The sequence below is a fragment of the Coccidioides immitis genome (genome assembly GCF_000149335.2).
Source record: "Coccidioides immitis RS genomic scaffold supercont3.2, whole genome shotgun sequence".
Classification (NCBI taxonomy): Eukaryota; Fungi; Ascomycota; class Eurotiomycetes; order Onygenales; family Onygenaceae; genus Coccidioides; species Coccidioides immitis.
In genome coordinates, this window is record NW_004504309.1 from 1,031,894 (window position 1) to 1,054,605 (window position 22,712).

Consider the following 22,712-nt stretch of genomic DNA (forward strand, 5'->3'; position numbering starts at 1 on the left):
AATTTTTCAGAAGATATTTAAAGACTGATTTTTCTCCCCTGAAGCTTCTGCTGTCTTTTACATTCAAGCTTGATTCTTTTTACAGATTCAACATTTTCAACACTTCTTCTTGCCTTCTATTTTGTTATTCTGACATTTACAATTCTTTTTGAATCACTGATATCCTTCAAAATGGCTGGATGAAGCAACTTGCCTCCTCTAGCCTCTGCACCTGAAAACCAAGACCTGGTTGTTACCAGAGACAGTGGAGTCAACCTGGATGGCCATTTCTTCAATAACCTAACAGCAGCTATGGAATACATTGATAATCAAGCTCCACACCATCACTACAGCCTACAGATTGAGCTAATGAATGCACTGATGTGAGTGACTGATGTGATTACTGACTTAGTGGCCCATTTCTATTGATATGTTGAAAGATCCAGAGCTTGGCAACATGTTACACATGCCAATTTTGAAGCTGATTTCCATGATGCTTGAAAGGTTACCCTGGATGTCAAATGATATTGTATTGATATGCAAAAGATCAAGAATAGACTTGTTGCTACATGGGGTATTGACAGGATTAATGCCATATGGTTAAAAGTGGAGAGCCTGTGGACAGCACAAAAGCTTTGCCATACTCTAAATGTCTACAAGAATTGGAATAAGTTTGCCAATAATATTAACAGTGCAGTGCTCTGAAGACTAGATGCTACAGAAGCTGGATATTGCTGGAGCTTAGCTATATTGCCAGATGATTATACTATAGCTAACAAAGAAGTTGACTGTGTATGTGAACTTTCTTCAAGAGATGTTCTATACTGATAGGGCCTTACCATTGGCAACTATAGTCTTCTACAGCTGTTGGCTCTTCTACAGTCATCTAGCTCCCAATGTTCAATTCAGAATATTGCTAGGAGTTCTCTCACTGCAAGCAGCCCCTGAGATCTACTGGAAGGACTGCAGTCTTCAAGATTGCCAAGAGATGTTCCAATGAGTGGAATGTCTATGCCACATAGCCACAACATGTCAAGAGCCTCTATACATAGCACAATATTGATTAGATTATGTGAATTTGAAACTAGCCAATCACAGCTGCCATTTGGATTCACCAGCATGCTGGCCAATCCATCCAGCCAATCAGAAGCTCCAAAGCACCACAGTGAAAGAATTACAGTCATGTTGGCACACCAAATTCTTCAAGACTTAGATAATGATGATGAGTCTGTTATTCCTTCTGAAAGTGATGAAGAGATACCTCAACACAAGTATGAAGAATCTGTCATGACAGTATGCTCTGGTACTTGCTGTTGCCATGAATTTGAACAGCAACTCCTGCAAAAGATAAAGAGTATTAAAATGTGTTCAGAATTGGAGTTTATTCACATTCTGAAGTAATTAGGAAAGACATTTAGTGATAAGAAAGCTGATATCTATCTATGCTATGATCATGCAAAACTAATAGCTTCAAAACTCAGATTGCAGACTCACACACTTAATAGAGAGAAGCTTCTTAACTGTTTGACTCACATTCATAGAAATTGTTGTAACATTAGCTCAGTCAAGACTAATGACAGCATCTACCTCTGGTTCTGTTTGACAAATAGACTGGCTAGAGCTGAAGATGCTTTAGACATTTACAAATTCAAACATCAGCCAATTATTCCTCTGGTCACAAACATGAGAATGTTTGACTTTAACTGATATGTGTGGATTACTGAAGTTAACAAGTTCACTACCAGCAATCTTCAGAAGGAATGAGAGATTACTGAATCTATTATTATTCTCCAGCTAATGTGCTGGTGGAATGATAAGTTACAAGATGCCACCACCACAGTACTCACTCAGGTCAATAATGAATATAATATGTACTATCATTATCAGTAAATGATGGGAGGTTGCAACAATTATGAATGGTTGAGAACAATGTATTACAGTATTGGCCAACAACTCATGCACCAGGACCCTGTCTACTATCTATAGTATGTGCTGACAAGATCTGACCATGCTTGAAAATTAATCTTCTATCCATATTATGCCAAGTATGCTAAGCCAGAGGATAAAACTGGATTTTGCCATATTGATATCAACATTCCAGATGCTATTACTACTGGAAGAGGTGTTAATATGATACAAGAATTCTTGACCTTAATGGCAGAAGAGCCTGGTGACTGCACAGAAATCTTGCCAGAAATGCATAATTATCTAGAGAATTAGTAGGAACTAGTTGAAGAATGAGGCTTATTTACTGATGGCTATGTTCACTGCATTAAGAATACAATGTATACCAAAGATGATGAAAGAAAATTTGGTATTAGATGGACTGACATCATTTGCAAACCTGATAATGTCCAAATAACAAGCCCTCTGCTGCCCCATGGAGCTCATGGTCCATGCAAAAAGGTCCAGCATACTATGCTACTCTGGTATATGGCAATCCAGAAGGACCATGAACATCTTGAAGTTAATAAAGCTGGTATCTGGTCACAGCTCTCTGCCACATATAGAAATCTAGTTCCAGGGCCATTATCACCTTCCAGCCATTTAAACTGTTATGCATCAGTTCCATATTAATTCCCTACTGCTATTCAATTGCAAGACTTAGAAGCTATATTGAATGCCTTGGTAGACTAAATTAGGTGGAACAACTCTATAATAATTGAGAAGCTTGATACCCTCTTTGAACCAGAAGAGAAGAAGACTCAGAACTTCATTAATAACTGGTACCTAAAGGCCACACAAATTGCTTTGAATGCCATTGTCAAGATATATCAAATTGAAAAGAAAGCTTTTGGTAACAAATTCTATTGACATTGTGTGCACAACAACATTAATCCAGTGTCAGTTTGGCCTTCTCCTCCTCCCAAGAACTTGGTGAAAGAAGAGGATTATGGTGATTACTATTAGAGATTGCTGCTGTCACTCTCTTTATTCTTATTTTCCATCTCTTTTCTTACCAGATTGTTACTAATTCTTAGCCTCTTATTTTCTTTACTAAATTGTCTTTGTTTTGTTTCATATGTTGCCTGTTGTCAGGGGACACCAACATTGAAAGCCAGGAGGAAATGTAGTGGAGATCCTGGTACTATATTAGAACAAAGATTGTTCTGGTCTGAGGTGCAAAACTCCCCCAGCTACTATCTCTGAGCTATATAAACCATCTATAGCTCCTGCATCTCACTCAATACCTTTGTGCATCTTTGTACTTTTCTACACACTTATTCTTTATTGCTAGTTTGGTTATTAGTTAGAGAATATGAAGATCTCTTGTTCATGAAGCTTGCCACTGTTTCTCATTAAAGCTGCTTGTGTTAGTACAGGCTCTTTAGTACTATTATTTCTTATAAGCTTAGGCATCTGTTAAGACATGCTTCTCTGTTCTTACTACTCAGCCATTACCATTCTTACTATGTTGTGATTTTTCATCCTTCTTGCACTCTCACCATCTCAACCAACTCGCCTACTTTGATGAGGCATCCCATTATACCCCACTTCACCATAAGCTTCAATGTAAGTTAATCAGAATTGATCTTTAGCTCAGGCTGAACCAGTTTGGAGACTCCAATTTTTGCATGGCTTTTGCTAGTACTGTTATTTCAACCTGATCTGAAGAACACTTGATAAAGCTTTAGCAATATATCTATAAGCTTCTTGACTGACACTTCAACCTTCTTATTGAGAATTTGACCCATTAATTCATTAGCATCTGTTGAATCACAGATCTGAGAGAATAAACAATCTGTTGCAGAATATCTTGATCTTTGTTTCTTTACAGTCTTGTTCTGAATTTCAGGCTTCTTCTGATTGATCAGTTCAACATCTTCCATGATATCATCATCAACACTAGCTTGATTATTCTGGTAGGTAATAAATTATCCAGTATACTGAGTATGAGATGTTGCAATCTTAGCTTTTTGACTGTTCTTAGCTTCTCCAACAGTTCCAACATTGACTGATGTTCTTTCTTCCAGTGGTTCATATTTCTTATCTGAATCAGATTCTCTATCAGACATTAGATATGCAAGTCATCCTGCTTGGATCTTCACACTGGTTGAATTTACTGAAGATGTCTCTTCTTACTGATTGATCTTCTTTTTAAAGCTTGTTAACTCTGAAATTGCCCATTTATTCTCTTCTATAGACTGTAAAATATACATGTTTGATATTTCAGGTTTAGAAGTGACAACTTGATAGTTTTGACCAGAGGAACCCATGCACAAGTTCCCTTCATCATCAATATAACAGAACCTGTTATTCACATTGGATTGGTATTTATAATACTGAGATTGATGGTGTCCAGGTTTTCCACAGTAAAAGCATGAGAAATGTGTTGAAATTTCTCCAGTTCAAGCTCCTTCTCAGCCACTAGAATGATAGCTTGTCATCAGCAAACCATTTTGAGTCACATAAGAATTAACTAATTGCAGTTGGGTGTTCTCTTGTACTATTACAGAATTAGTAGTCACATTTGTTGTATAATTTGATATGGGTTTCAGAGATCCTTCTCTCTGCAGCATATAGTACTGATCAGAATTTTCTTGTATCTGATTTGACTGTACTCTCATGACCAATATCAAATTTATAAACTTGTTGGTCATTTTTTTAATTATAGCTTTAATATTAGTGCTCTCAGAGCTCTTGGCTTTGAATTTCAATTCAGATTCTTCAGTCTTCACAGAACTAGCTGTTTTCTTTAGAGTCTTAACTGTAGAGGGTTTGTTAGCTAATTAATATTGCTTACCAAGCTTCTTCATTTTCTTCTGCTTCATTTCATCTTCTTTAAAGATCTTCTTATTTCCTTTATACTAGTTGATCAAATCCATGGTCACTTGAACAAGCTTTCTAAAATCAATAGATGATATATCATCTGAAAGATTGAGCTTTATTTTGTTAATAATCTTATTCTGGAGCTTCTCAGGCAGCCTCTGAAGAAACCAAGACATCTTAGTGAATTCATCAAGTCTTCCATTGGCTTGTACTGTACTGGTGATAGTAGTGTATTCTTAAACATAGATGTGAATATTGCTATCTCAAGCACACAGTTTCTTTGTAATTGCTTGAAGATAATTCTGATGGTGAATCTTGTAAGTAATGTTCTGATCACAAAATTCATGAATAATCTCTTTAGAGAATACTTCCCAATTATCTTTCTTGTAGTCTTCTAAGGTCTTCATCCATTCTCCAATCCATGTAATACAGTATCTAGCCAACCATTCAATAATGTTCTTAAGGTCAATTACCTCATGATCCTTGCACATTTGATAAAACCTTTCAATAAACAAGGTAGCATCTCTGCCATCAAATCAAGGTGCATTTGCTGTGCCAGGGAAAGGCATAGAAATGTGAGAGTGAACCACAATTCTCCTGTCCTCATCTTGTGATATAGTCACATATGATTCTGTAGTATCTTCAACCATAGTTAATTCTGATCCTGATTTCTTGATTTCTTGATCTTTAATCATGTCACACAGTATGTTCTGTTATTTCTCAATGATTCAATATCTTTCCAAAAAACCTATTTATCAGGCAAGTTTTAGATAAGAGCCATTCAAATCTAAGCTTCCTAATCTTATTTCTAAACAAAAACCTGATTAGTACTGTATTCCTAGTCTATAAGATCTTATCTTGAAATAGTGTATTGCTTCATGTGTCTCAGAATTTGTTTTTCTTTCTTGGTGGCCACCAAATCACTGCATCATCATCTTCAGGTCTCAGCTTGGTCACCAAATGAAGTGGAGTATAATGGGATGCCTTGTCAAAGTAGGCAAGTTGGTTAAGATGGTGAGAGCACAAGAAGGATGAAAAATCACAATATAGTAAGGATGGTAATGGCCAAGTAGTAAGAACAGAGAAGCATGTCTTAATGGATGCCTAAGCTCATAAGAAATAATAGTACTAAAGAGCCTGTACTAATACAGGCAGCTCTAATGAGAAACAGTAGCAAGCTTTATGAACAAGAGATCTTCATATTCTCTAACTAATAATCAAACTAGCAATAAAGAATGAGTGTGTAGAAAAGTACAAAGGTGCACAAAGATATTGAGCAAGATGCAGGGGCTATGGATGGTTTATATAGCTCAGAGATAGTAGCTGGGAGGGTTTTGTGCCTCAGACCAGAACAACCTTTGTCCTAATATGGTACCAGAATCCCCACTACACTGGTAGTCAGCAGTAGGCATTGATTAAGATATGAAAGAGGGTAGTAGCATATGAATCATTAGCTTTGTCAGCATTCTCATCATCATCTTGTTGCTCATTGTGTTCTGATTGCATGAGGTCTTGCATGAGAATTGAACATTCATAATGAAGTTGCTTCATCTGGCTGCTGATATAGAGTTCCAATTCTATAAGAGCTCCATCAAGAACCAAGAATATAGTGCATTTGAAGCTCTCATGAATCAGTAAAATCTTTTCAACATCATGCTTGTTGGTTTGCTGCACAAATGCTTTGTATTCATGGTGTTTATTCTTCCTGATCAGTATATTACAGTTATTTGGCACAGTATACTTCTTTGCCTGATTAGCATAGTGCACCCCAATATGCATGTTTGGTCAGTATTTCAAAGCATGTAACATCTTATCTGCTTTCAGAGCAATACTGACAGTGTTAATTGAAATGTTCTTCATCAGAAATATCATAATCTGATTGAACACTGGTGAATTCTGTCATGATTTCAGCATCTATACTGCCTGGCTAGCTAACTGTGGTATCTCAGCAGTCATGACAGTAGCATCTATCACTTTCTGAAGTATAGTTTGGGTGTTGGCAATCACACTTTTAAGTTCATTATACCTGACAGATGTCTGAGAAGTCAATAGTGAATTGCTTCTTGCAATAGCACTAAAGATTTTAGCAAGCAACAAATATGAAATGTTAGAATCAATTGACTGTTCATTAAAGAAGTTATAGAGAGCCTGCTGAACAATAGTCTGAATCCAGTCAGACTTTAAAGTAAAGCAGAGTATAATTGGGATCACAATTAAAGCTTGAGTATATTTCTGGATTTGATAGAACTTCAGATAAGTAATTGAGAACTGCAGTTGAGCTTAGTATCTCTGAAATAGAAATCTCTGTAGAGTTTGGCAGTATTTCTTCTGCTCCTCAGGTGTCAATATATGTGATATCAATAATGTATGCACAATTTTGGACAGGCCTGAAAATTCACTATAACAGGGGTCAGAGAGGAAAAATATCACCAGATTCAGTGCCAGACAGATCTTCAAAACTGGAGAACTTTTCTTGATTAATTTATAGATCTTTTACAGTGCTTCTTACTTGCAAACAGTTCACTTCATCTTAATTTCAGCCTGTAAATTAAGTAGCTAATAATGGTATCAGCTGTGTTTTATCAAGTCAAAATTTATATTAAACCTCTTTACATCAGAGACAGTACAGCTCCAACAGAAGACTATTACAGTAGAGTGTTTGATTCCAGCATTATTATTTTGCTGCAGCATGTTATCAAGATAAGTAATACAAGAAGTAATAATTCTGACAGTTTCTTCATCAGTTACCACAATGTCAAATCCTCTTTCAACTGCTTGTAAACTGGGAGCCAATGCCTCCACAACATCAGAAAAATTTGTAGCATGAGGTCTGAGAGTAATTATATATATATTATTTCATTATCTTCTTTCAGAATCATTAAGTCCCACAGAAATTATATAGAAGCCAGTTATATTTCAGTACATGTTCTGATATAGACTGAATCCATTAATGAACAGCAGAAAGAGAATGAATATAGTTCTCTTGATAAAGTTGTCTGGGCAGAGCATCTTGATCAGCATATCTCTTCTATATGCTGTGATTTCCAGTTCACCCTGGAGTGGAGTGCTAAGCCAGAGCTCTTGTACAGATAATATGTGGCAAATTATATTCATCACTTGCTGTACAAAGAATTCATTTGTTTCTGAAAGTTTGTAGCTACCCAATTCATTAAAGATGTAGTCAAGATGAACATTCAGTCAGACTAGAATGTTGTCTTCATGTCTGATGTGAGTTTTCTGGTCTTTCAGTAAGAGTAGCTTGTTCAGGCAAAGCAGAGATTTCAGTAAATGAATTCTTTTATTAAAGCTGCTGGCAGTAATAGTGTACTGAATAATAAGAATAATTTCACCAGATTTTGTACAGGCCAGTCTCCAGTTCTGATCCACAAATTAAATTCTTCTGATATGGATTTCTTGTTCATTTCAAGTGCACTTACATGCAGCATTGTTGCACCTGAAACAAATAAAATTGGAAGAAAAGACTGGTGTTCTGTTAGAATATCATGCAAAGTCATCTGACAAACATCTAATAGAGCTTCTCCAGCTCCATAATTGCTATAATTTGGTCAGATTGTCAACTAGATCAGTCATACCAATATGTATCTTCTTGTGAAATACAGAAGATCTTGCCAGTAATGACAAAAGAGCTACAGAATCCTGAAAGAATAAATTAGATGTAAGAGATATCTGTATTAGTTGCTTCTTGACAGGCAAAAGAGTTGGTATTTTCAATGGAACAGCTGGTATGGATGCCTGTTGAATGGAAAGTATAGAGAATTGAGCTCTGCATTTCTTCTTCAATGTGCTCAGCTCTAATAGTAGAGATCTCAGTGCACTGATATCTTCAGGAATCTGTAAGACTTTCTATAGTGTCTTATAGTGTCAGCAAGATATTTCTGATTTTTTGCATCTTAATTCTAAAGTGAGTGTAAAGTGATCCAGCATTTCATCAGGCTCTGCATGTGCATGAACTAGAATCTCTGATGGGTCATTTATTATAGTTAGGATGTAGATCTCAGCTGGCTGGTTGTCTAATGAATTCTCTAGTTATGAATGAAAATCAGAATCTTTATTGCCAATCAGGTGCACTGAATGTAATATAGTCTGTAATCAGAGTTCAGATTCAGACTCTTCATACTGTTGTAATTTATTGTTATCAACTGATTCTATAAGTAGAGCTGCTACTGCTTCTTATATAATCTCCTGTATTCTGATGTCTTCTGATTCAGAATGAGTGTTGGATAGAGTGTCAGGTGAAGTATTAGAAGCATCTGAAAGACTTGCTGCATTCTGTATACAGTAATTAGAATAATGCAGACTGACAGAGAATTCAAGATCTTACACTCAATTCTGACTTCTTAGTTTGATTGTTCAGCTGAATATCAGATTTTACTGAAGATAAAATGTAATTGCAATCTTGTGATTTCTGCAACAAATAAACAGACTGTCTGTATCTTTGAAACTGCAAGACTGGAAATGGTAAATAAAGTCATCTTCTCCAAAATATATAGTTCTCTATGTGCCTCAAGTACCTCAGATCTCACATGTTTGCTCAAGATTTATACACCAGTTTCTGCAGTGATTGAGTTTCAAGTTGCAGAAACAGTAAGAGTTGCTGCAGAATTACTTTGAGACAAAGTATGTAGAAATTAGAAAGAAAATTGCTGTTCAATTGGAAAATCAGACATATTATAACAAAGTTGAATGTTAGAGCAGCTGCAAAATGTGCTAACTGTACTGCAGATTAACTGTAATATTCTGATCATCTAGATCTATAATTAGCTCTAAGAAATGCAAGATCAGTAATGATTTGTATTCTTCTGGATGATCAGCCTATTTCAAAGAAATCAATCACTTAGCAGTATTGAATTTTAAAATGTAGAGAAATATGAATACAGATCTGAATAGCAACTTGAACAGTCAAATGCACTTCAAGTCAACTATATAATAAATAGCAAATCTCTCTGAAATTCAAGCATTCACTCTTATTCATTCTCAACAGCAATTCAATAGCCAAAATATTGGAGACACAGAGCACACCAGTATTAAAAAGAACAGCTTGCATCTTTCTATAGACTTAATTACACAACATGCTAAAGACTTAAGAGACATTATTCAGTTTGAATACAAGTACCCAAACTGAAGTGTTTTCTGATTATACAGAGATTGAAAAGCAGGTTCAAGTAATGGAGCACAAGATATAAAATTGGGTGTAATGAGTCTATATATTAACATTAAATACTGATCTGATTTCTGATACCATCCAGAAGATACTGAGTCTTGAGGACTGGAAAGTCAGAAATAACTCATATTTTTGTGAACTTTTCAGGCATATGTTAAATCTCTGTAAAGATTGAAAATGTAAGATCTTGAGTAGCTTGAAGATCAGAACAATATCTCTAAACTTCTAGTTATGATATAAACTGATCTCATTTGCAGGATCATGTCAGAGAATGTATTGAACTTAGCTTGACTGAGAATTCTAATTTCAGACTTCATGAAATAATCAATCAATAAAAGCTGATCAGCTATTTTGCCCAATTGTTCAAGTAGAACTAATTCTGTAAAGTCTTTTACTGGATCAAGTCATGTGTCAATTTTGAGAAGTCAGCTTCATAAGGAAAATGGTATTTTGAACATAAGTTAATGATAAATCTTAATTATCATGATTTCTGCTCTGACAGTTATGACAATAGAGATGTATGCAAATTTAGCAGCATACATGAAGCTGTATCTTAATAACAATAGTTCAAAACAGAATATATTTATTCTGTTGATTTACATCTGAAATTCTGTACTCAAGCTCTGGAACTGCTTGATACAGAAACCAGAACTGAGAGATGTTAATTCAGATGACTTCATCTGACAGAAGATTTAATCAAGAAAGCCAAAGACTGTTCATATTGAGACTTTGCCAGAAATTCTGAATATGGTCCAGTTAATATCTAGTATACTATTCAGGAAATCTGATTCATGTCTGACTCAGGCAGTGCAAGCTCTGCAGAAGCCAGAGAATAATAATTTAGATAAGAAGAATTGGAATTCTTTACAGAATATTATGGAGAATTATTTTGAGATTATAATAAATTAGTCTGTCTGTTTAAAGAAACTTGTGCCAGCTGCAACTGATTGCATGCTCTGAAAGAGATACAGATTCTAGTTAAATACATAAAAAGATGCCTTCTCAGATTAAAATTAGCTGTTAGTTTGTGCTTCAAAATAGATTTTGAGATTTAATATCTAGACTTTAATGCAATACTCTGTTATATCAATGCTTGCAAGAGCCAAATTTTGCTATATTTAATATATATCTCTTTATTATTTACTGTAATCAGCTGTAGAAGCTCTAAGCAAAATGAGTTAGTACTTAGTAATGTATAAATAGATATATTCTGATTAGGAAATTCAAAACAATCAAGCAGACACACTAGATATAATAATTTCTTTTCACACAAAATCTCTCTCTTCTTCTCTTCTTTTCTTTCTTTTCTTCTCTTGAGCTTATTATATTTCTTATTATCTCTCTCTCTCTATTTCAATATCAAGATAAGTGGTGAATTTCAGAATGAAATAAGAAACTGCAGCAAACTGAAGAATAATATATACAGAAATAGCAAAAAATGACTCCACAAACACATAAATTAGCAGCAGCTCAGAATAAGCACTCTCTAATATTTATAAAGAAGAAGCCAGAGTGAAAGCTTTCAGCTATCAAAAAAGAGCCCACTATAATAAGTAATATACTCTGTAACTGCTGTTTGATATTTATGTATATAATATATATTAAAAAGTCTTGTTCCCACAAGCAAGAAACTATAAAGGCCTGCATTAATTATACAGAAGATAAAAAAGTCTGTACTTCTGTCTCTTTAGAGCTGCAGAAGAAAGTGACAGTATTACTATCTGATCATAATAATTTTCTCAGACTTAAGAACATGATACTCTAAGAGAAATTGAAAGTCAGTATAATAGAACAGGCTGCTGATCTTAGTAAATTACTTGCCAAAATAGCATCTTTATTAGTCTGAACTGACAAATTCTTCTCTTTCTCTCTCTTTAATACTGAAGTTGGTGCTGTCACTTTAATAGTATTGAAAAAGCTCATGTTCATTCAAGTTAAATAAAAAGAGCTTGCAGAGCATATATTCTACTCTATTAAGATAGATTAAACTGATTAAATATCATACATTCAACTCATACTAATGTAGTTATATATATAAAATATTGAAAGAATCTTGACTGATATCTGCCAGAACTTAAAGTTCAATTGTTTATTTTTTATAATTAGTATACTTGATGCAATGTTGGAATAAATTAAACTAACTTTGATATTTGATAACAGAAAAAGTGAAAGACAGAAGAAACTGTCTATAAATCAGTAGTTAAGATAGACTGATTTGCTGCTGTTCTGCTCTCTGCTGTATCTGCTTCTCTCTCTCTCTTCTCCACTCTGATCACATCTTCTCTCTTTATTTAGTTACAGCTAAATATCTCTGCATCAGATCTGTCTCTAACTGGAGGCAGTGGAGCTGATTTACTTAAAAGTATGATCAAGTGGTCTGAATAGGCTCATTCTGATAATTCTTCTGCACTGGTTTTACACCCTGTCCCCAAACCAGAGACTCTAACCAGGGAGGCTCAAATTTAAAAAAAAAAAAAAAAAAAAATTCATTACAATTCAGGTTGTGCAGGTGGTTTGTAATACTTAGTTAGTTCCTAGTAATTAAAAAGCTTCCAAATCAGATTCAAAACCCTCAAGTTTAAAAATATATATGTTCCAAATTCTATACATTTCAGACCCTTTATACATGCATTGTAAATATATGGTTGATCTACAGTTTCAAGCTTGTGACCTGTGGTTCAACAGGTCGCGTTGGATAAACGTTTTCCGACGGTTGCCCGAAACGCTCATTTTTCCGGTATGGCAGCATCCGGGCCTTGCAGCTGGTCATGTCTCAATTTCCCGAGTCACTTGAAGATTCAAAGATGCATACCTCTCCAAATGCCATCCAATGGCTCCGAGATAACATACCAAAAAAAAAGGAAATTTCAGCATTTCCATACTTTCTTAGTGGCTTGAAGTCGCTTCAAATGAGCCATCCGGGCACTGTCTTATGGCGCTCATCTCTAATCTCAAGAAGCTTCCAGTTCGTTGGCATATTATGCTCAGGTGCTTTGGACGGAGCAGTCACCTAGTACCTCTGGATATGACTAAGCCTTGATTTAGCCTCTACTCCGTAACTTGCTCATCAATTGATCGAAATACTTGGAAGGGCTAACCCCGCCAACACTAACGAGCAGAGCGCGATGGCAGATATCAAACCTCCTTTTACCGAAGAAACCGCTCAAAAAAAGGTCAAGGCTGCGCAGGACCTTTGCAGTACACGGTGCATGATCCCACATCATCCTAGCTCGGCAACCAATCAAATTAGTAACGTCTGCATGAAGAGATCCATCCCGCATGATCAATGTGCAGTTTTGGTACGAGTATCGGGATGGGGAAGACGGGATGAAGTGGAAAAGATGCTATGGTCTTGAAGATTGGACTTTCGAAACGGAGGGCGAAGAGGCGGGGAAGATGAGGAAACGACAGATGAGTGGGAATGATGTTCTTATTGGGCCTGATGGCAGCGGAGAAGGGAGATGGTTCGGAGATGAGGTGGAGGATGTTGACGTTATGAAAATCGAAGAAGGACATTGGTAGTGAAGCTGCGGAATAGGTCACAGTATATCGCTGGTTTCTGTTCAACTATCAGCCATATTGGGTTGTGATATATATCCATATTGTTTACAAAATGCAATCCACCCTATTAGCATTATTTCTCACCCTGGCAAAAACCAAATGCGCGAGTTTAACGCCTTCCAAATGTCCCGAAATATGCCCGGCAAATAACAAATTAATCTTCTCTGATGTAAGGGTTAAATCTTTCAATAATATCCTCGACAGTAGGTACAGGAGAATCATCATCTTCCCCAGGACGTGGAATGTAAGGATACCGGTCATGATTGGGATGTTTTGGTGGGATCAAAACGTCGTTCAGGACATGAATTACACCATCCCTTGCAATGATGTCCGAACTAGCAACCGAGATAAAGCCATTAATTTTCATGGTTGCAAAGCGATAGAAGCGTGCGATATCGATGCTCAAGCGATGGTTTTCCAGGAGGGTTGGCAAATCAACCTTAAGTGCAAACTGTGAGCCATCGTATCTAATATGCATGGGGTATAGGATTAGGCCTTAAGAATATCTCACATGGATAGTTTTACTATCTTCGTCCTTCTTTGGCTGATGATAAGCATCTGAATATAGCGTATGCCCGAAAACGATGTGATACTCAAGCAATGCCTTTAGGTGTTTCTCCCCCCAGCGGCTGAAAAGAAATGCGTTGACTCTGGGACCAAGCTTGCGAAATGCAATGTTGGTTGGCGCAAAGAACGTGCCGCCCGTGTGGCTTGAGGTATCATTTAACTTCTCATAGAGACCAGTTTTCCATAGTCCAAAGTCCAAAGCGCTGAACACCGAAGGAACGAGACTCAATGTATCAGACGATTGGAATGGTGGGAGGAGGATATGGTCGAGGATTTGTACTAAACCGTTCTTGGCACACTAGTCTCCCATATCAGCTCGCAAATACAAAACAACACGTGCAAGTGGCTAACCAGGTCAGGCTTGACTATATGGGAGATATAATTGAGGGTGAGGCCACCGACACCAAATTGGGTGCTGATTCGCTGGTCATGATCTCCCAATTCACTTTGTTCTAGCAGAGTTCGGATCGTCCGAGAGTGGAATATCTCTCTTGCTGTCTTCGGTTCCTTTAAGATGTGATATTGAACAAACTTCTTCACATATTCTTTCGGCGGGTGGTGATTCATAGCCTTCTGCAAGGCCTTATCCCTTGGAACAAGCACTGTGTGATTTTCCTTTGTGGAATTAAGGAGGTCAACAATATCATCAAACTGGGAGACCAACTTTGCAAAAAGCTTAGTTCTTTTCGTTGAATTTATCAATTGGTATGTTGTTTTCTCAGGGTCTCCATGGTGGCCACAGAAGTTGGGACTGTTAGCATCTAAGTAGTCATGACTAAACTCATCGACAGCATTCTTCTCTGGCTTTGACAGACGGCCCGATTGCGGCTGGTAAAGTGCCAACGTAGAGGCAATTTCGATGTTATTAAATATTTCCTCGGTGTAAGATGTAGAGAATGCTATTCCCCCCTCGGCTCCGCTATCGTCCGAAACTGGGCTAGGGATGCTGGCACTATATCCTATAAAAGGGTCGAGAGAACTCTGGCCAGGAATAACGAAGCCTACTGCAATGTAAGCTGCAGACAACAAAAGAACCAGCTTCATCTTTGCGGGCTATCCGAGATAACACTGCGAAGGAGCCGTCGACAGAATCAAAGACCGTATTGAGCTTCGGATCGAAATCGAGCCCGTTGCGGTGAGCTGGAGAACTCTCAAACAGAAATCGTTTTGCACTCGCATGTGCGGGAGATATAACCGGGCGTATCATTTCCAATCATTGAAGCCAAGTTAGCCGCTCCAGGTTCCAGCAACCGCTGACGTAGCTCCCAGGAGCAGGTTTAACCAGTAAACCTCCGCTCTAGGAAGCTAAATCAGCTGTAAAGCCGTTTAGATCCGGGTTGCAAACAGGATACAACGTCATTGGGCAAGGGAATAGCAAACTCCAGTAATTCTGGTCTATACGCCAGTCTAATCCAGGCGGCAGCATATCCGGATTGCGTTGCTTGGCCACACGCTCCCTTTACCTCTCAGCGTTGAAGGTTGCTTTGATGTTGAAACAAGCGTTGTGATGATATCATCGGCTAACAAGGCAACTCGTTAGTCCGGATTATGTAACACGAGACCGTGTCTTGGCATTCATCCAACGTCGGCCACTTGATGGCTGACTTCAGTCCAGCTGGGACAAGACTGTCTTGGTTGATTAGCTTCTTTATATCCATCCTAATGTGCTTTTTGACTAGCAATCATGGAAATGGGTTCTCCCATCCACTTCGGCTTTCAGCCTCATGTATTCCTTGCTGGAAAAGTAACCATCGAAAGGACTGCCTCCAGCCCAAGCAAAGATATAAAGAGACGGCTATTGTCGCACTTTCATCCATGACAAGGCCAAATACTTGTCTGCTTTTTGCGTCCTTCTTGCTAGAATATGTTTTATATGCTAGCACTTTCTTTGCATTCATGATATACTGAATGCTTCTAGAATGTAAGTGAGAGTGATACATAATAATGGTATCACCCTCTGTGCCCTGGTTTTCTTAGGAAATTTCCTTTAGTGATTTGGCACGATATTCTAGGATAGAATGCCTTTTTATCTCAAGGGTTGTTAAAGGGGTACCTGGGAGACGCCGTGTTCTAAAACAGTTGTGCAGCGCTAGCTTCACCCTCACTGTACCATTTCCTGGTTACCTAACACTGTGGATTTTGTCACTGATATGTGGTTGTTTCCTTATCATCTATCAGGTAACCTAACACATTACCTATAGCCAACTCCTCTTGTTATTATCTTAATCCACCTCTGCAGCTAATACTTAGTTAATCAGACGCGTCTCGCGTCAAATACATTCTGTATCTGTCTGGTCTTCATCCCTGATACAACCAACTACAAAAGGTTATGGTGTGTTTGACGCCTCCTCCATTTCAAAAGATCCCACATTTCGTTCAAGAAGTTGATCATCAAAGCTCAGATTGGGTTCCCTGAGTCCCTACACGAGCTGTAACAGCTATCCCAAAGGCATTCCTTGTTCCTCACTTTTCGTTTTCTCCGCAATCTCCACTCTCGAGCTGTTGTTTATACTGAGCATTGACCACTTACATTATTTAATAGAAGCTACTTAAATATCCTCTCTAATGACACTCTTCTGAAAAGCTTATGGAGAAGGACACTATTAAGGATCGTTCGCAAACGAAGAGGCAGCCCTTTCGCGACGCTAGCAACCGGCTTAATATCGTTCATAACTCGTCACGTCAAACACGCTATGACCACGTAGCATTGTCATCCGAGAAGCAAATGACATCCTCAGATCCACCTGATGCCTTGAATGGACATGACTTCCCTCCTGCCACTGCAGAAAACAAGCGCATATCGGCCGTTTTAGACTACCACTCGGATCCGAGGCGCAATTCGGCCATCTCAACCACTTCCACCAACTCCGGGAGATCACGGCGAAAGACTCACATTGGGCCATGGCAACTTGGGAAGACGCTGGGCAAAGGATCTACTGGTCGTGTGCGCCTGGCAAAACATTCAGTCACCGGTCAGGCCGCTGCGATTAAAATTGTATCGAAGCAGTCGGCAGCACTAGCACAGAGCCAGAGTATTGCGGCTATGGATAAGAATATTGATGTAGCCCCTGGTTCCAGAACAATTCCGTCGGGTATTGAAAGAGAAGTCGTGATCATGAAGCTTATTGAGCATCCAAATGTCATCAGCCTATATGATGTGTGGGAAAATAGGGGAGAGCTGTAAGGGTACCATGCGGAAGTCCTTTGAGGGTTTCATGAATTAACATGCATCCAGGTATCTGGTTCTTGAATACGTCGAGGGTGGCGAGCTCTTTGACTACGTCTCAGAGAGAGGACCGCTTCCAGAGATAGAAGCGGTCCGTCTCTTTAGGCAAATTATCGCTGCGCTGTCTTGTTGTCATCAGTACAATATCTGCCACCGTGACCTTAAACCTGAAAATATCCTACTTGATTTCCGGAAAAACATCAAACTAGCGGATTTTGGCATGGCTGCTTTACAGCCTGCCGGTCACTGGTTAAATACATCTTGTGGGAGTCCACATTATGCTTCGCCCGAGATTATCAATGGGCAGAGATATCATGGGGACAAGGCCGACATCTGGAGCTGTGGAATTATTTTATTTGCAATGTTGGCTGGCTTTCTTCCATTCGATGGCGGTGATTTGGCAAACACCCTGAAACTCGTTAAAAGGGGCGAATACATCATACCGCCATGGTTTAGCCCGGAAGCCATAGATTTGATTCAGCGAATCTTGCAGAAGAGGCCTGAAAACAGAATTAGCATAGATCAGATGTGGCTACACCCTCTTCTCATGAAATATCAAGCACACCCCATCTTCGCTAATTCACCAATGGATTCTATTGGCCCACCACCGCCTCTGCCGTCAAAGGACTTCAAGAAAATTGTGACCCATCGCCGTGACATTGACTTGGAAGTTCTGAGGAGCCTTCAAACCCTGTGGCATGAGAAGAGAAAGGAAGATTTGATTGAAAACCTTCTCAACGATAAGTAAGTCTCCTCACATTCACCTATCAACATATTTCCAACTCTAATTTAACCGCACTCCCTCTAGACCAAATCATGAAAAGCTCTTTTATAAAGCTTTGTTAAAATTCAGAGAAGAACAGCTTGAAAACTATGAAGGTCCACCTCTAGGATATTCCTCTAGTGACTATCATCATATTTCAAGACCCCTTTTCAGGCTGCAAAGAAGAATGCCGAGCAATCATGGTGAAAGCAACGTTTGGAGGCGCTCCAAATTCTCAATTGCTACAAATTCTTCTGGCATGAGAGAAGGTTCCAGCCGTGGACCAACCTCGGCGCCGACGATTGCGAGCTATGATCCGTATAGGTCATCTCGCACGGCTATTGCCGAACCGAAGGTCGAATATGCTAATGTTACGATCCATAGACATCAGTCAAATGATTCTAGTGCTGCCTTAAATTCTAAATCATCTCCACCTACTGGAAAACTGTCGATGGATCGAGCATCCGTCAATATGCGCTCGTCACCAAATGGTGGTCCAGGGACCTCATCACGGCGAAGCTCGTTGGCGTCCTACCAATCCCGTAGCTCCGTCGGAAGCCATTGCCAGCGAGCAAAATCCAGGCACAGCTACAAGAGAAACGTGAGCTTTCGGCATTTAAGAGGGCACAACCCCAATAGAGATGATAAGAGAATCGGTATGCCTCCAGGCCATTCTCAGTATTCGCTTTGTCAAGAAAGAAATAAAATGGGAAAACGGGAATCCGAGAGGGTCAAAAGGTTATCCTCGGAAAGGTTCAGCAGTCCTTCTCTGCCTTCACCACCAACCTGTGTGCGTCCAGCTACAAATAAAGTCGGTGAACTGGAAGTGGGAGCAAAACCTCGACAATCCTATCAGTATTGGAAAGAGGAAGCAAGAAAGGTTTCGCAGGAACTGGAACAGATCTGCGAAGAAGCGTTTAATAGCTCATCCCTTTCATCCTCCTATACGATTGAGACTGGATCTAAGTACCCCGAGTCGCCTGTCACTTCAATATCTACCCCTGGTAACCTTAATAGGTATTATGGCCAGACAAACACAAAACCTGTACGGGGACAGACATTTGAGTCGTCCAGTTCTTATGCCACTAGAGAACTGGCGGAAACGCGCCGTCGCTTGATTGAGCATTCGAAAAAAGCAAGGGCCGATGGTCTTCCTTCACATCTATCGGAAGTAATTTCACATTTGGACCGCTTAATTGAAGGCAAGCCATCTCATTCTGTCGCTAAGAATGCAGCGTTAGCAGCGGAAGCTGCCAGACCACCTCATAATGTAACAAGGAATTTGCCATCTATTTTGGAGGAACGACACAGCGTCAAAGATTTCCTTTCCGGCGAAACTACCTCGAGCTATATACCTCCTCCGTTGGACCTGGATGTGTGGGAAAAGAAAACAATCCGAGTAGTACCTGATTCAACCAACAATCTCGATAATATCAGACCATTAACCATCCGAAAAAAGCGGACGACACTTGAACTGCCAACTCCTTCAAATGAGTCAACAAGCTTCAGTCAACCGCAACGCAGCTTGAGCCAGTCTCTCACCCGTAACCGATCGACAGGTCGACGAAGCAATACTGGCCGGTTCTTTAGTGGCCTTGAACCCATTGAAGAAAATCCAAAATCGTCAAAGAAAAATGAATTTCGCAATTCAGGGGACACAAGAAAATGGTCTCGGTTCAAATATCGATCCCAAAGCTACAGCGACGTTGGTCCTCCGACACCACCAAAGGATGATGTACCGTTATCTAGACAATCATCGATTTCTCACATGACGAGTGGCGCTTCTCAGGGTACTGAAGAATACCCCGTGGTTGAAGATGACAATTTAAATTGGATTAAGAAAAACAAACCAGTAGAAACGGGGAAGAAGCTTCTGAAACTTTTTGGCATGAAAAAACGCGAGAAAGCAGTTCATGAATTTGGTCAAGAAAGTAAGCATAAAGAAACATATGTATGGAATAATTTTTGAACCTTACTAACTTATTTACAGGCAACTGTTTTAATATTTCAGTCACCAGCTTGGATAATAAAGATGAGAGTGACATTTTCGGAACCAAGAATCATTTTCTCTCAAATACGCAAAACGAGGCGGGTTCCCCAACGCATCCAGCGTCAAGCCAGAACTGGTTCATGAAATTCTTCCGTATCAAGGCGGCCTCTAAGGTGATCGCGCTCAACGCACCCAAAGCCCGCGCCAGAAAGGAAGTTATAAAGATTCTCCGCGAGTGGAAAAAGTACGGCATCGAAGGCATTCGTGTTGATAAGCAAAATAGCGTGATACGTGGGAGAGTTGGAGAACTAAACTGTAAGCCCTTCACCCTACATATATGTCGCCTTTTAAAACCTTGAAACATAGTGCTAACTAAGTTAATAAGTTCTCCGCCTTCGCCCTGTCGAGTTTTCCGCCGAACTTTTTACCGTGCTTGAATATGGTCGTCACGTTAGTCTCAGCTTGATACGGTTGAAGCAAGAACGAGGTGCAGCATCATCGTTCCGAAAGGTCGTGGAAACGCTGATCGCGGTGCTGAAGCAGCGCAAACTGTTGGTCGAAGATACGGTAAAGGCGAAGAAGATGGCAAAAGTTCTCAGTCTCACAGGTCAGTAGGTCAAACTAGGAACCCAGACCCTGTCGGGTAAGTATTGGCCCTATATTTGGCTGGACGACGCAAAGCTGGATACCATGCAATGCGTCGGGTATTGCAATACCTTGTCCGACTTTGGTTCTGGCTTGGGATCGCCTGGTTCTGGAACCTCAATACGCAAGCTGTTTGTTCTCAGTTGTCCATCATTATTTTCGCTTGTGATCTTGCTCAATGTGCACTCATTGTTAACAAACCTCCGCTTGTCCTTTTGCCCCAACCTTAACCAGCATAAAAGGCAAAAAAGAAAAAAGAAAAAAACTTTTTTGATTTCTGTTGATCAACCGCGCCATGGACACGGCCGTTGTCCGTTGCCCTTTTTCCGTATTTGCTAGGTTTGCTTCCTTGTGATCCTCTGCTTAATCAATCAATATTAATGTGTCGCGTGTGCAAATATATCTTGATTCAAACCTTCAGCAACAACCATACCATACAAAAGTATCAGGAGCCATGATTGCCGCTTACTGCAACTGCGGAGGCTTCTGCATCAATACCCACGTTTTACTAATGATATCGGGGGCGCCATGGTGCGGAATCACAATATGATCACATGGCAAATTACTTCAAGTCTTCTAGATCATTCTACCTTGCATCCACAGCCGTGCATATGGATATCCAGGCGCACGGCATTATATACCTCCTCCTCTGTGGCCAAGGGCATCTTCAACCCTATGAGAAATAAGCCCATCAACCAAGAAACATATTTCTAACCCGCAAACAGGTTTCATATTAGCCTTTCGTGGTAGCCGATCACAAAGACACGCAAGCTGCTCCACAGTAAGTTACCACAGATAGTTAATATCTCTTTACTCCGTTCGATCTCCAAATTTAGATACATGCACGACACCATCATTTGACCAAACCTGCCTCGTCACTCTCCAACAGTAACATCAATACGCAAAATCCCGCAATTCCACCCAGCAGAACACCGGCCAGAAGAAGGAAAAAAAAAAAAAGGAAAAGGAAAACGAACCCTCCAACGATAAGAGGCCAAATATCCTCCGTGTTTCCGCCCCGCTCCGCCTCGCCATCCCCCGCACGGGCCCTAAAAATAGAGTGGGAACTAATAATAAGAAAATGGCCACTTAGCGTCTTGGTATGGCGGGAACTAAAGCGGTAAAGCCCATTGGGTGAACCAGCGGAAAAGCGGAATGGGGGGCGGCGGCGGCGGCGGGCGGCTTGCCGGCCGGCCGGCCTCTTTCCGCAAAACCCTAAGTCTATCTAGCTTGGGCGGCCCGAGCGTGCGTGGAAAAATGATGTTCCGCGCTGACTTAAAACTACGCTTCCTAACACGCGTGCGCATGCCCGGTTTACATGGTTCCAAGGGCAAAAAAAGGGTCAATTGTAAAAAGCTCCCAACAAAGCCAATATTATTCCCTGGTCCTTTAAAATAACAAACTTTAGCATGGGAAGAGGAAGAAGAAAGCCAACTCGACGAACCGATTAAAAAGGGAAAAAAAAAAAAAAAAAAAGAAAAAGGAAAAATGAATCAGTCCAGCTGTGTCAATTGAATTTGGACGAACCAACAACAGAGCCAAAAAAAAAGAAGAAGAGGGGGACATAAAAAAACTTGAAAAATAATAAAAAATGTCATAGCAATCAATACATCAGATAGCCGCCCACCCATTCCATGTCCTAGTATTCATTCCAGTTTGCATTCCATGCCGGTGCCCAACGTAGTCTTTCATGCTCCACCTATTTCGCTTGAAATGCAATCTATTAACAGGAACCGGAGAAAAAGGGGAAAAAAGAAGAAACAACAACACAAGGAACCGCTAAAAAAAAAAAAAAAAAAAAAAGAAAACCCACACACACACAAATCCGTAACTCGAGACGTAATGATATGTGTTTTCCCCGCTGCCATGCAATTGTGCAAAGCTAAAAATATCAGATAGCCGCCCACCTCAGACAGATCTTGCCTGTATTTAATGCAGAGAAACAAAAATAGGAAAACATGCATCGTTAAAACGGAGAGCCGTGGGGGAAAGACAAGTAAAACCGGGGAAGGAGGCAAAGAAGACCAGC

At 39.6% G+C, this 22,712-nt stretch overlaps 4 protein-coding genes across 4 annotated transcripts; 2 read left to right on the top strand and 2 right to left on the bottom strand.

Annotated features, from left to right (window-relative positions):
* Nucleotides 1-3,578: 3,578 nt before the first annotated feature.
* Nucleotides 3,579-4,751, bottom strand: CIMG_12997 (uncharacterized protein; the record flags this gene model as incomplete). Its single annotated transcript, XM_004445236.1, has 7 exons — nucleotides 3,579-3,825; nucleotides 3,868-3,984; nucleotides 4,063-4,117; nucleotides 4,264-4,347; nucleotides 4,401-4,426; nucleotides 4,507-4,666; nucleotides 4,724-4,751. 7 exons carry the CDS (start codon nucleotides 4,749-4,751, stop codon nucleotides 3,579-3,581), a joined length of 717 nt encoding a protein of 238 aa, XP_004445293.1.
* Nucleotides 4,752-13,056: 8,305 nt separating this feature from the next.
* Nucleotides 13,057-13,453, top strand: CIMG_05851 (uncharacterized protein; the record flags this gene model as incomplete). Its single annotated transcript, XM_001241954.2, has 2 exons — nucleotides 13,057-13,136; nucleotides 13,198-13,453. The coding sequence occupies 2 exons, from the start codon at nucleotides 13,057-13,059 to the stop codon at nucleotides 13,451-13,453; spliced, it is 336 nt and encodes a 111-aa protein (XP_001241955.2).
* A 14-nt stretch (nucleotides 13,454-13,467) lies between these two features.
* Nucleotides 13,468-15,419, bottom strand: CIMG_05852 (fasciclin domain-containing protein). Its single transcript, XM_001241955.2, has 3 exons — nucleotides 14,462-15,419; nucleotides 14,004-14,357; nucleotides 13,468-13,931 (listed from the first exon to the last, which is right to left on the bottom strand). The coding sequence occupies exons 1-3, from the start codon at nucleotides 15,101-15,103 to the stop codon at nucleotides 13,647-13,649; spliced, it is 1,281 nt and encodes a 426-aa protein (XP_001241956.2). The 5' UTR covers nucleotides 15,104-15,419; the 3' UTR covers nucleotides 13,468-13,646.
* A 1,227-nt stretch (nucleotides 15,420-16,646) lies between these two features.
* Nucleotides 16,647-20,653, top strand: CIMG_05853 (CAMK/CAMKL/GIN4 protein kinase; the record flags this gene model as incomplete). Its single annotated transcript, XM_001241956.2, has 5 exons — nucleotides 16,647-17,239; nucleotides 17,295-18,029; nucleotides 18,094-19,979; nucleotides 20,039-20,353; nucleotides 20,424-20,653. The coding sequence occupies 5 exons, from the start codon at nucleotides 16,647-16,649 to the stop codon at nucleotides 20,651-20,653; spliced, it is 3,759 nt and encodes a 1,252-aa protein (XP_001241957.2).
* Nucleotides 20,654-22,712: the final 2,059 nt, after the last annotated feature.

Coding starts and splice junctions, on each gene's coding strand:
- CIMG_05852 (XM_001241955.2), bottom strand. CDS start 15,103: ATGAAGCTGGTTCTTTTGTTGTCTGCAGCTTACATTGCAGTAGGCTTC. Junction 14,358..14,461: donor GAATCAGCACCCAATTTGGT/GTCGGTGGCCTC, acceptor ATGGGAGACTAG/TGTGCCAAGAACGGTTTAGT. Junction 13,932..14,003: donor AAGATAGTAAAACTATCCAT/GTGAGATATTCT, acceptor TTTGCACTTAAG/GTTGATTTGCCAACCCTCCT.